General features: G+C 40.6%; 1 protein-coding gene across 1 annotated transcript in view; it reads right to left on the minus strand.

Annotated features, from left to right (window-relative positions):
* Positions 1–3648: 3648 nt before the first annotated feature.
* The window catches only part of PID1 (phosphotyrosine interaction domain containing 1), a 225542-nt gene continuing 215106 nt past the window's right edge, over positions 3649–14084 (minus strand). The window contains exon 3 of the mRNA XM_001494428.7: positions 3649–5810. Within this exon, the coding sequence (XP_001494478.4) occupies positions 5334–5810 (477 nt within the window). The 3' untranslated portion in view covers positions 3649–5333. The remainder of the gene's footprint in view (positions 5811–14084) is intronic.

Below are 14084 nucleotides of genomic sequence, written 5' to 3' on the forward strand. Positions count from 1 at the left end.
CTTTGCCCCCAAAAGACAAAGAACATTCTAGAATGGTAACCAAGGCCACAAGGCCACATAATGACAGGTTTGAAATCAAGCAGGTCCCATGTATTATTTTATTCACAAATTTTATAATGTTTTCAAATGACCCAGCCTCAGTCTAACATGTAGTTTTAGGTAAGGGGATGAAAACATTTTTATTAAGAAAATCATTGTTAAATGAAGATATAGACATGAAAATATAGATAATTATTGGTAATTTATTATGCAAGGATTGAAAATATGTGCAATACTTCAGCAATCCCATCTTCAGATCACATCAGTACCTTCTTACAGTGTCCTCTAAGCCAACCTATTGAAAACTTAATAGGAACTTGAAAATGTTTTTAAGTAAAAGCCATAAATTCTCAAATAAAAACTATTCAGATTATTTTTGAATGATCGATTTCGGGTGCACAACCAAACCCAAGATAATTTTACCAGGACATTCCAAAAGAAATATTTTCTCCAAATCTGTGAACGTCAGCTTTGCTTAAGCATAAAAGACCACTTCTTAGGTTCATTTTCAACAAATACAGCATATTTGTAAATGTTCAAAATTAGATGGTTTAGATTTTTCTTCCTCTTAGCAATTCCCTTTTACTTATCCAGTTATTTTTCTTTCAGAGCTTGGGTTTATGCATCATACATAGTTCTTTTCTGGTGATTATCAGCTGGCACCTCTTTCAGAAGGAGCGGCCAAGGTTCTTAAGTTGAACCATGGATCCCATAAAGTTACTCCAAAAGCTGAATTTTGGCATCTAACAGGAAAGTTTCTTGAGGGTCAATAAGAATTAGACAATTATGGAAATTTTCACCTTCACTCCAGTTTAGTCTAGGGTATATCAGGAGATAAGATGATAACACACATTTTTGGAATGCTTAAGAAATAGTAAGCTATGAAGAATTAAATTAAAGAGTCATCATGTCCCATCTGACTAAAAAATGATAATAATAAATGAGAGCAATTTAGGACAATCAGCAGTGTTCAAAAGTCTTGTCAAATTTCATGGCAATGGATTATGTGATCTCAGATTCAGAGCATATATGCTCTTCCCACTAAAATCAGAGAAAGTCTGGAATGCTGTCATGGAAATAATTAAATAGTTGAAGGAGGAAAGGGGGAAGAAGAGGAGGGAAGGAAAAGGAGAAAAAAGCAAAAGAGAGGACAAAGGAAAAAAATGTTTTCTGAAATATAAACTTGGGGAAAAACCAGTATAATTTACAAGCTTCATACTGTCAGAAAATAAAAATGCCCTCCCCATCACTCTCTCTTTCTCTCTTCTTATTCAGTGATAGAAATAAAGAGAAACAAATGCATGACAAGAATTCTTTAATCTATTAAATGCAGATACCTTGAAATACATTATCTGCCTATTTTCTTGGAATAATGTTGGTTCTATTTCCATCACACAGCTTACATCGAACATTATTCTTCTATTTTTCTTCTTTCTGGAATTAGGTAAGAGACAATGTTTTTCTTGATTAAAAAGCCATTTGTTCACCTTTAACAAAAGTGGGCAAGAGAGTCTCTAGAGTTCCCTCCAGGGTTCCAGGATCCTGTGCTAGAACTTGCAAATCAAAGACTCACATAGTGATTTTTCCTTCTATCTGTCTATCCCTCCATCCATCCTGCTAACAGAAACTTACTGAGTTCCCCCAGGTGCCTTGTGATAAGCTGGGAATAAAATCTGAATAAAAGGGATACAATCTCCATCCTAAAGACACTTACACCCCCTAAACAGATATTTACATAATTATACAAATAAATATATAATTGAAAACTGCAATGAATGGCAATTACAGGAAATTACAGGATGCTATAGAAGCCTGTAATAGAAAGATCTGATTCAGAGTTTTCACATGTCCTGAAGGGGAAAAAAAAAATCTTGGTTCTGTAAGGGTATACAGAGTATTTTGTCCTTTGAACAGAGTCAAATACTTAAGCAAAATCTCCTATTATGTTATTTGTGCTCAAATAATCTTTCTTTGGCCTTTGTTTGCTTTTAAAACTCCTTCTATTGCTATCAAAAATGAATAGCAAAGGATGTTTATTTATAGTGGTTTAGTATGCTCATTTAAAATAAGCTAGAGGGTTTTAAGAAGAATGGAAATAAAAAATCTCAAAGAGGTGAATCTTGCCTACACAAAGCAACAGCCCTGGACCGGAAGTCAGATGGTTCTAGTCTCCAGCAAACGCATCCTGGCTGTGCTGCCTACGCCAAGTTGGGTAACCTCTCTGAGCCTCAGTTTCCTCATCTCTATAGTAACTGCCACACCCACCTACAGGATCCTTCTGAGGGGCATATGAGTTAATATACACAAAAGTGCTTTGTGACCACCAGCATAGAATGTGTAGTATAGAAAGAGCGAGAACAAAGCATTAAAAAAAATAACGCAAGTCTGAATCATCCCTCTGAGGGGAATTAGTATTGGCTGTCCCAAAAGACTTCATTAGCTATGTGAAAGATGTCGTTGTGGATTTATCTTTAACTTGCTTACTAATCATCTCAAGACAAAGTTCTCGCCAATATTCTCAGAGCCAATGACTTAGCATGTCACACTGAGTACTCTGAAAAAGCACCAGCAAATGCTTTCTGCAATAAAAGTGTGCACTTGGGATTCAACTTTTACTGAGAGAGGAAAACGGCATTGTTTTGAAATATATGCTGGCTGGGTTCTTTCTTTTTTTGCCCCCCTCTTGGAAGCATATTCAAGGACAACGGAGTGAAACCGAAATTGAGAAAAGTTTGACTAGAGAAAATGCCATTTTCATCAAAGGAGTTAGGCAGCAATTCTTCCCTGTGTTCCTCTCTTTAGCAGGAACCATATTTTCTCTTCAGAAGCCTTTCTGCTTGTTACTGATCCCATGAAGGGCATTGCTCGAGACACGCAGGCCCCATGGCCACCTGCCTTGCCTGATTAATGGGGCTGTTCTGAGAAATCACGGCCTGGAGGAGGCATTTTTAACCAGTCCTGTCAGAAGGAATCATTCGGTGTTTACCTTCCAAGATTTCAGTGCAGATTCTCCCAAGACTTATGTGAGATTTTATAAATAGCAATCCTTTGCAAAATGTTCCAGAAGACTCTCCCTTGAAATACGTCCACCACACTAAATAACTATTTCAACTGTTGACATGCTAGCATCTCAGTTAAGGAGCAGTAATTAAATACAAATTAAGCATTAAGGGCTGGACCAGTGGTGTAGTGGTTAAGTTTGCACGCTCTGCTTTGGTGGCCGGGGGTTCGCCGGTTCAGATCCCAGGCGCGGATCTATGCACCACTTGTCAAGCCATGCTGGGGCAGGCATCCCACAAATAAAGTAGAGGAAGATGGGCACGGATGTGAGCTCAGGGCCAGTCTTCCTCAGTAAAAAGAGGAGGAGTGGCGGCGGATGTTAGCTCAGGGCTAATCTTCCTCGAAGAAAAAAAAATATATATATACATATAACTTAAGCATTAGAAAATAAAACAAGATTTTTAAAACACAACCAAGGAATGGGTTCTTTATGATACGGTTTTAACAAATTTTTCGATAGGATTCCCTATTGACTCAATTTGCTGTATTTTGTCCTTCAGTTTTCCATTATTTAAAAAAGTAAAGACATAAAGTATGAAACTCTTCGGCTTTATTAATGCAAACATATTTTTTATTAAAGAATGAATGCATTTACGCTAAAGAATAGTTTACATGTGTGGTAAAGCAGCAAGCATATCTCCAAGAGGCTAATTCTCCTCAGTATGACTCCATGCTTATTCTACATGCCTTAAAACTGGACCCACACACAGGGGGCACACGTACACACATACAAACGCATACACCGACACATAGATGCACAGACCAAAACGCCAACACCACTGCTCTCCTGATTCAATTAGCTCTCATGTAAGGCTTCTGTAAGGTGCCCCAGCGGCCCTAACACGACCAGGATTAAAAGCAGACTTCAAAGAAGGAGCAGCATTACCTGGAAAACTAGTGATATGCTCTCGGCCTTAAATGTATTTTAACCAATACTTGCAATTTCATTCAATGTTGACTCTTTGCGTTGATGATATTTAAAGATCCGTGAAACTGAGAAATCTCAGGCTCTCTTAGCGAGAACTTCTCATTAGAAACAGTGAACAAACTGGCAATTCTGACCCTAAGAGATCACAATTTCAGGTTAACAAGGTCAGATTTACCCTTTAGATTAAGATAGACACAGTTTCTGTAGATGAGCCAAGTTTATATAACCCATTCCCTATTTGAGTGCAATGTTGAGTGACGGGGGCAAGGCTTCCTTGGTGATAGCAAATCATATCTGAAGCTTGCCAGGAAAGGTTCATCGGATAGGACCATCTACTACAAAAGTTACCGTAAATCAGGGGTGATGAAAGGACAGCCTCCACGGGGTTTGTTCACTTGCTGATAACTCATTCCCTTTTTCCAAGGTTTCTGTTGTGGTGGTGGTTGTTTGAAAGTCCTACCTTCTTTGATAGTGTATTTCATCTGCTTGGTCATTTTCTTCCCTTTTGGTGTCCTGCAGTGTACACTGAGAATCCATCCCCATAGGGATGTCAGCATGGCTTGGAAGGGGAAAGAGGGTGGATGCAGTGGAGGAGGGAAGGGGTTTTTAGTAGTTGCAAGTATTCTAAGAAAATAGATGACGTGAATACAATAAGAGAGTACTACTTGATATATTCATGTGAATAAAAGCATTATCTTAAACTGTGAATTAACTGCCAACTTTCAGGTGGTTAGTTGTAAAGCTTGATAAAGGCTGTGCTGATTTGCTTACTGAGGAGACAATCTGAACCATGCCGTGGGAGAAGAGCTCTCAAGGTCAGCCTGAGGTGTTCCTTTAGCCCTGAGGCCTCCGTGCCGGCATCAGCACTCTCCACCTACCCCCACAACTAGGGATCCTACAGGTGCATCTAACATTCTTGTTGGGTTTCATAAGGCAAATCGGAATGGTCCATCAAATAACAGCCGCAGTGTATTTGCCTGAGAGGTGAACATCAACCTGGAGATCTCCTATGGGAGGCATTGGGAAATGAGAAAAAGAAAAAAAGAAGAGAGAGAATCTAGAACCTTCCTCCCCATCCACATTCCCCCCCCCCCTCCTCACAGTCACAGCAGCAGCAGATTTCAATGTAATGTAATTACTTTAATAATACATTTCTTTAGATTTAGAATTGCTCTTCTGAATTTAAAAAGCTTGGTCGGCCAATAGTTTGGCAGTCTTTTCATCCCAAATTTGAATCGTTGCTTATTCATCTGTCATCTGGAATTCCTTGACCGATGCTGCCTTTGCTGAAGCATCCTAAGTTCAGTCAGCCATCGTCGGATTCCAATTCCTGGGAAACCTCTTGGGAGGAGCTGTTCCTGTGGATCCGGCCATCACTCTTCATACTGCGGAAAGTCTTCCTGAAGGCCTCCATCATGGCATGGGCCAACTTCTTGGCCTCGAGCTTGCTCTCGCATTCGACAGCGTGGCAGTCCATTTGGTAGGACAGGTCATCATTGATCTCCCTGTAAACCCAGGCGAAGATGTTGGGGCTCACGTTGTGGTCGGCCGTGCAGTAAGCGATGCGGGCCACCTGGAAGGTATCCATGTGCACCGTGGCCTCACCCTTGTGGTCAAGGTGATGGAGCCACACTTGGAATGGTCGGATCTCCAGGAGAGCATTGGCTGGGAAGACATCTTCTCGGGCTAGTGTGTGCTTCTTCCAGAGCTCAATGACTGGCTTTTCTGTGCAGCCTGACAAAAACTGCATGCCTGTGGTGGGAACTTTACCCAGATAGGTAACCTGCAGAGGGAAGAGACAAAGAAAGAAGGAGAGGTCAACAGTAGGCCCTTCATTCTAATTGTTCATTCAGATGTTCTCAACTGATCACCCTGGGAGAGTGAAGAGACTTCTTTCTTGCTTGCTAAAGGAATATTTGTCAACAGAATTTCTACCTTTTGTCCCTAACAAGTGTCCCACTTGGCAAAGGTATTGAAATTCTTTGAATAGAGTTGGATTTTAAAAATCTAATTTCTAGAGAACTACTCTCCCTCTCCCTACCTCTTTTTTAAAACTCAAATTAGAAGGATCCTTTTACATAATTTAGCATTTTGGGGAAATCAAAAAGCCACTCAAAGTTTATTTTCAACGAAACACACCCAGAATTTAATGACAGGAAGGAGTCAAAAGGACGCTGCATCTGAAAAATAAAATCTTTATTAAATTCTCTCTTAGCCTGGTTCTTTTCCCAAATCTCTCAATACTTGATTTCACTTAAGCTGCTTGCTTCTAGCGAATGCCACAGATGCAAAAACTGTTCTTTCTAAATTATGGCCTAAAACATGATTGCTTTCCCTCTAAGAGACTTTTTAAAAACACAGCAACGCCCAGGGTCTGGCCCGGTGATGCAGCAGTTAAGTGCGCATGTTCCACTTCGGCAGCCTGGGGTTCGTGGCTTTGGATCCCGGGTGCGGATCTATTCACTGCTTGTCAAGCCATGCTGTGGCAGGCGTCCCACATATAAAGTAGAGGAAGATGGGCACGGATGTTAGCTCAGGACCAGTCTTCCTCAAAAAAAAGAAAAAAACCCACAAAACACAGCAATGCCCAGTTGTTTTGTAACCTAAACAATTTTTGAACTGATGTGCATCTGATAATAGTGATAATAAATGAAAGATCTACAGATAAGTTAAGACTAAAATGCTAGCTTATCAAATAGCTAGATGTGCAGTACTGAAACTAAGAAAAATAATTCCAAGTGCTTCAAATAGTGTCTTTTTAAAAACTTGTTTATGATATACCAAAAAGAGATTTTCATTCTTCCATTTTTTTTTTTCATTCTTCCAAATGGACAGAACATCTACCACTGGGGCACAGACATTATGGAAATGCATAAATTAGAAATCACACAAAATAGTATATAATTAGGTTCAAAATTAGTGGCACAGATGTAATTACTATGAACTTGAGGAGGAAAAGACCAGAAAAAGGTCCATGGAAATGGTGAGAACTGAGAAAGGACATTTGACCACAGTGATTCCAAATCAGTGTTTACGTTTAGTGGGATTACGAAGGTACAAAAAATTCAGAACACGGAAGTTGAGAACTATTGCATCTTTTTGTGCTTTGTTTATCTCTTAAACCAAGAGTTAACTGGATAGTCCCTTTAAAAAGATAACTTCTTCCCTAGAAGGCACAAGTGCTGCACATTCTAGAAATATTTACTGGGAACCTATTATACCCAATGGCAAAGTGCCAGGTGGGCATGGGGGATGGGGAGGGTAGAGATGGAGAGGTCCAAAAATCAATAGGAAGCAAGCCATTGGATATCTGTTCAGAGTGCAGTCTCTGTGGCAGGCCAAGCTGAGATTTAAATCCTAGCTCCACAGTTCAGCAGGTGGGTGATTCTGGACACATCGCTAACCCTGTGCAAATACACAGATATAAGTGTGATGGAAGGCAGACCGTGAAAAGGACAGGCAAGAGGTACCCCAAGGTACTCTGAGCATTTGGTGGAAGGAGTGATCATGGCACCCCGCTGGTGGAAGGCCTCAGGGACGAGGGTCATTAGATTTCAAGTCATTGAAACCTCAAAAGCCAGGTAGGAGCCCAGCAAGCCAAGGTGATGAGAAGAGGAGAGAGCAGAAAGACAGGGCTGCCACGGGCAAGCCCCCCCCTGCTTGAGGAAATAGGCCACTTTGGGCTGACCACACATTAGGCCGTGGTGTAAGACAGCCCCGGAGAGAAGACAGGGTCTGTGACCACTGGATGAAAATAGACTGAACTTTGGGGCTGGTCCTGCATGCAGTCTGAGGAGAAGGGCCTTCTCTGCTCCTGATGGAATGCCACTGAAGGTCCAGGGTCCTCAGAATGCTAAAATTTGACCGAGGCTGTAAACTTGGAAGACTTGACTGATGCCAAGAGGAAAGATGGATGGCGAGGGTTGCCGAATAGCAGAATCCTTAGGCAGGAAGTTGTTGCAAGAACAAAGTCAGAAAGCAGGAGTGGCCCGCATTAGGAGTGGAGGTAGCGGGAAAGGACAGGAGGAGACAGATGGGAACGATACTACAGAGCTAAGACTGACACTACTTGGCAATAGACTGAAGGGAAAATGACTCAGGCAGATAATGTAAGTGCCTAGACTCTCCAAGGAGGGCAGTGGGTTGAACAGCTCCTTGTCACTCTGGATTGGAGTCAGATAATAAGGATGGATTTGTGAGAAAATGCACACGGTTCCTGATTTATAACACTTACTGAAAATGTGCTTTCTGTATATGGCACTTTATGATAGCTGTATTGTTTTTTCACAGCTTTATTATTATTTTTTTAATCGAGGTGAAATCCACACCACATAAAATTAAGCATTTTTAAATGTATGATTCAGCGGTATTTAGGAGTCAAAATGTTGCATAACTATCAGCTCTGTCTAGTTCCAAAATATTTTCATCACTCCTAAAGAAGCCCCATTGCCCATTAAGCAGTCACTCTCCGTGGTCTGCTCTTCCAGCCCCTGGCAACCGCCAATCTGCTTTCTGTCTCTACAGATTTACTATTCTGTATTTTCATATAATGGGAATCATATAATATATGACCTTTTGTGTCTGGCTTCTTTCACTTTGCGTAATAATTTCAAGTTTCATCCAAGTTACACCATGTATCACTACTTCATTCCTTTCCTATGACATCTTTACGTTTGGACCTTGAAAACTAACTGGGAGAAACTAGTTTCAGTCTTTGAAGTAAAAGTGTATTCTTTCTTACTGTCCACTGAAACTAGAAATAGCGACGTTGATACTGATAGAAAAGTCCTTTTGAGGGGCGAATCTCCTTTGATTTGCTCCAAGCTCACACACACACACATACACAACTTTAAAATAATTATACAGTGTCTTCTACTGCCATATAATTAAAGGATGAGTTTAAAGAACTTTATTAGAAGTTGCAGACGATTCATTCCACTGATAAGTAATTTCATGATAGTAAAATTTTGACATCTAAGAAAAAATGTATTCCTCGCTTTTAAAGATTGATTACCTAAAAACTAAAGATTTCATGGGAAATAAAGTTTTATTTTAGAAGTGTGCTTGAGAGAAGAATGGAGCAGAGATGAGTAGCTCGAAGAGTTTAATAAGACAAAAATAAAAGCTACTTAATAAATACGTAGATATTTATAAAAATAATTTTAAAAGACAGGTAGAACATAATAATACACAGGCGTAACCTCTTGGGATTAAATTTACTATGAAAGTAATCTTTATTTAGTGGCCCAGGTTCACTAATGTCACCTGAATAGCACACTACACCACAAACATAAGGTCCCAAATCATTGTTTCATACATCCACAGCCCAATCAAGCCACACAGACATGGAATAGTAATAACTAATATTTGTATCTACTCTTCAGGTAAAAAGCACGCTGCACCTATTAAATCTATTGACAACCCTATGGGTCGGGATGGAATATTATTATCACTAACCCATTTTAAAGACAAGAGCCTTAGGTCAGATGGCGACACTGGGCTACATAGTTTATATGGCAAAGTTACGGGACTTCAGGAACATTTTGATGATTTGTGAGGAAAATCGAATAGAAAAGACAGCCTACAAAGACACCTGTTGTATTCCTGGACCATTTTGCTACTGGATGAGAGCCATTTCCATTTGATCTCACTTTTCAGCCATTTATTCATTTTTCCCATCTTTGGACCATAAGAGAAATTTTGGATTTATATGAGCATCCTGGATACACTGGGTCCTCCCAAAGAATGAACAGCATTCTCTTCTGGTGCTTTTGTATATAACACTCTTTTCCATGCCCATACAGGCATAAGCATTTCTTTAAAAATTTATTCTTGTTTTATAACTGCAGAAAGTAAGATTCAGAAAGCTTTTAAAACTCTCAGGTAAAATGGAGTACAAATAATAAAATAATATATATATAATATCTACGTATATTATATATACTTAGTATATAATATATATTATCTGTTTATAATATATATTAGGTTTTCTAAAACTCAAAAAGTATAATCTATTCAAGATAAAATCAAAGAAAATAAATTCTAATCTCAAGAACCACAGACTTTTGGCATCTTTCCAAAAGTTTTCTGTGGAAAGAGAATCATAAACATGTTTTACCAGTACTAATCCTGCATATTCCATTAGCTTCATCTTGCAAAGTGCTACTAAGCCTGCAGATGGAGGAGAGCTCAAAATGGATTATGTGACGACTCCTCTCCACCGCGATATTGACAAGGGCCAGCAATCCCATCAAACGTTCACAGGGCACCCACAACCTGTTTCTGCTCTCAATTGGGATTTGCAGTGGAGGCCACAGAGCCTGCAGTGGACAGATGGGCCCTTCCAACAAGCACAGAATCGGCAAACATGAGCCTGAAATGCCAGAAAATGGCGGACTCACCAGTCATAGCTCTCCAGTCCTACTGCTTGATACCTCAGGCCTTGGCAGGACTGAGTCTACTCTGGTTAAAATGAGCCAACCCTGCTCAAACCTTCCTAAACTGTCCCAGGAATCAAGTGCTCCCTGGTTCCTACAGGATCTGGTCCACAGAAAATACAGAGTTACAAGTGGGTGAACAGTGGGAAGTCAATGAAACTTTTGTTTTATTAGTTTTGTGGAGCTGTTATCTGAAATCTCATGGGATTACATAAAGACAAAGAAATGATGTTAACAAGTTGGCACTTTTGTGTGTGTGTGTGTGTGAGGAAGATCAGCCCTAAGTTAACATCTATACCAATCTTCCTCTATTTTATGTGGGGTGCTGCCATAGTGTGGCTTGATGAGTGGTGCTAGGTCCAGGGCCGCTGAAGCAGAGCTAGCAAACTTAACCGCTATGCCACTGGGCCAGCCCCAAGTTGGCACTTCTTAAAGAGATATAGGAAAAGAATGATCTGAATAGAGTTTCCCTAAAAATGGAATGCAAAATGATAAAATTATGTACCAAGACAGCCTACCCTCAGAATCACCTCTTTAAATCAGCTCCGCTTTCACCCATAATGGCCTGTGTTCTGGAATCCTAACTCTTGTCTGTGCACTTTCCCCAATAAGTCAATTATTTACTACCTGCCTGTGTATTTCCTAATTCTCTCATAAAGCTCTCCAGAGTCTGGCATTAACCACACTGTTGACTTACAGAAAAGTTTTTTTATAGAAAAAAACTATGCAGGCTTTAAACAAAAGAAAGTGAATTTCCTTCTTTAATTTTTTATACAAAAATGATAATTTATACAGTTTAATAGAAATGCACCTTACTGCCGTGCTTTTCAAGGGAAATAGAGTAAAAACTTCTAAAAAATTAATTCTCTCAAAATACCGAAGTTTCAGCTATACTGTGCACACAGCCATGCATTCTGTGGGTATGGGGGCACAGAGAACACGTGTCTCAATAAACAGAAACCCCGAAATACAGGGTGTTATCCCTGGATCCTTCTATGTCAACACTGTTGCAAGGATTTACTCTGAATTTATATAGTGAGATCCCTTCTTGCCATAGTCTTCCTCATGTGGGAGACTTCCTTTCCCACCCTTCTGTGGGCACTTCTTCGCTATGAGTAAGAACACAGGACTCAATGTGCAAGGCTGCTTCCGGAGGTTCCACCACCAACATAGTTGTGCAGCGATGTCAGGTCTGGTTAATGAGAATCTTGTTATCCTGCCCATCCATGAAAGAGGTGAATGTTTTCTAGATGAATAAGTCCCTTCTGAGTCTCACCCTTAAGAGCTGTAATCTTCCAGAGCCACAGGGTAGACGAAAAACACAGAGACACTAAATTGGTCACTAAATGTTCAAAATGGTAGACAGATTTTTTTAAGTCGTCACCTCCAAGGGTGTTGGAACAAAGGGACTTGCAAGATGACACGAAGAGTCTTCAGGAGGAGTAACAACCAGTTGGAAATATGTGGTAAATACCAGCATCTTTTCTACAGTTGCAAAAACAGGTATTGGGCAAGAAATTTATTAGGAATGAATCATTCTGAGAGAAATAAACAAACAGAGAAAAAATGAAAGTCTTTCCCTATGTGTCATTCAATGGCATAAATTGATGCCCCAGACACAGACATTTGCAATGCATGTGAATGGGCTTTGCCCAATCCAACTGAAAAAATTAGTTGAGAATATTCATAGCGTGTGAAAATACATAGAGACCATGGAGTAGAGGGGCCCACGAGAGTGTGTGCGGCATTAACAGCATCAGATCAGGACAGATCCATGTCCTCAGAATCTCTCCTTCCCACCCATGAGTTTTCCAACACCACAGCCAGGTCTCCATTCATGAATCACCAATCCATGCCCATCTGTGGCAAAACAAACCCTGGTTGCCTGACACGCGTCCTTCTGGCTGAACCAGCATCATTCTGTTCCTTCTTCTTCGTGGCCAGTCCACATTTCATTCTGGCATGAAAACCCCTTATTTAGGACCCTGACTGATCTCATCCTAGAAAGGACAGTTGGATAGAAAGGGTAATGACAGGGGCCCCTAAACAAGGATGTGAGATGAGATGGTCGATCATGTAAGAACCCAAGCATCTGGTTTCCTGGGAGTCCTCAACCTTCCAAGCTGGATAAACCCAGCTTTATAACCTCACAGGCCCTGCTTTGGTTCAGTTTACTGTGGGGTTTCTCCAGGACGACAGATTAATAACAATGACTCTCCAGAGGCCCTTCTCAGGATATAAAAGGTCTTGGTGTCCTTTCATTGTCTGTAGGAGACTTCCTTTCCCTAGCTGACATAAAATAACATTACGTGAACAAAGGATGGAAAACACTTAACTGGGGATCCTAATAGCCTTTGGGTTACAAGACAGAACACGAGAAAAAGAAGAGCAGCTCTTAACCCGGGCCAAATACCAGAGTTAAGCTCTTCTGTTCTCCCATTAACTCCCACCTGCACATTTCAGAGAAAAGCGAAAGGACAAAATCCTGAGATTTATGATCCAAGCTGAAATCTACTCCTTCCTTGCTGGTCACAGAGGAGCGAGAATCCATGAGGCACTGTGAACAGTGGGGATGGAGCCATGTGTCAATCACCTAACAATCCACAATGCAAAGACAAACAAAATGCTAATGATGACCTTGAACCTGTATAGCATGCTTTAAGCCATGTAGAAGGTATTAAAGGATAAATGCTGTTCATAGCGAAATCTATGAAATTACCGTGAGAAACATGGAAGTGATAAGCTTTGGGCTTAAAAATTGAATTTCTCATACATTCATTGGATAAGTGGTTTTTGAGCACCTACAGGAACGAGGTCTATTCCTGAACAAAACCGGTGAAACTCTGTGCCCTCTTGGGGCTTACATTGCAAGGACAAGATGACGCTTGCCAGCACACTTGCAGAACTCAATATTACATAGGCAAGACTGGTCTTAGGGAGAAGAGCACACACACGCCTCCGTGAGCACTTTCAATGAATCTGGAAAACTTCTCTTGGGTTCACATAGGTGTTCCTTCTCATGTGGCACAACTAGAACAAAAAAAAATCTCCGTTTGCAATTCATTCCTTCAATCAAGCTGTGTTCCCTAAAGGCTCATTAGTCTACACTCACTGTGGTTTGGCTCCCTGAGATGCTACAGTAGCAGAAGACCAGGCAGTGGAGGGGCTTTGGAAGAGTGCCAAGGAAGAATAAGAGAGAAGTGGGAGCTAGGAAGACACAGAGGTGGGAGACAAAGGCAGACTTTGCCTCCCAAACAAGATGGATCGGCCGCTACAATGCTATCAATGCCTTTACATTTGCCCTGGTGGCTGGACAGATGGGGTACCTGGCCTCGCTCAACACCTGTGTTTTCACTCTCAGGATGTTCGGGCACATCAAAACAATTTGCCTTCGTTGAAATCTTGTAGTAAAATTATAAGCTGTTCTAGGCTGCCCAGCATCTCTTCTACTTTTATTTGATCTCTTCCTCTTTTATGTTGAAGACCCAAACAGCAAGTTTTCCCAGTGTTTAAACTCAAAGAACTGACAATTATATTGCAATAAATTCCTCATGTTCCAAAGGTATATGATCAGCACTACAGGCTTTTTAAAACTAAATGGGCCCATCCATACCAACCTA

This window comes from Equus caballus, chromosome 6 (assembly GCF_041296265.1).
Source record: "Equus caballus isolate H_3958 breed thoroughbred chromosome 6, TB-T2T, whole genome shotgun sequence".
Taxonomy (NCBI): Eukaryota; Metazoa; Chordata; class Mammalia; order Perissodactyla; family Equidae; genus Equus; species Equus caballus.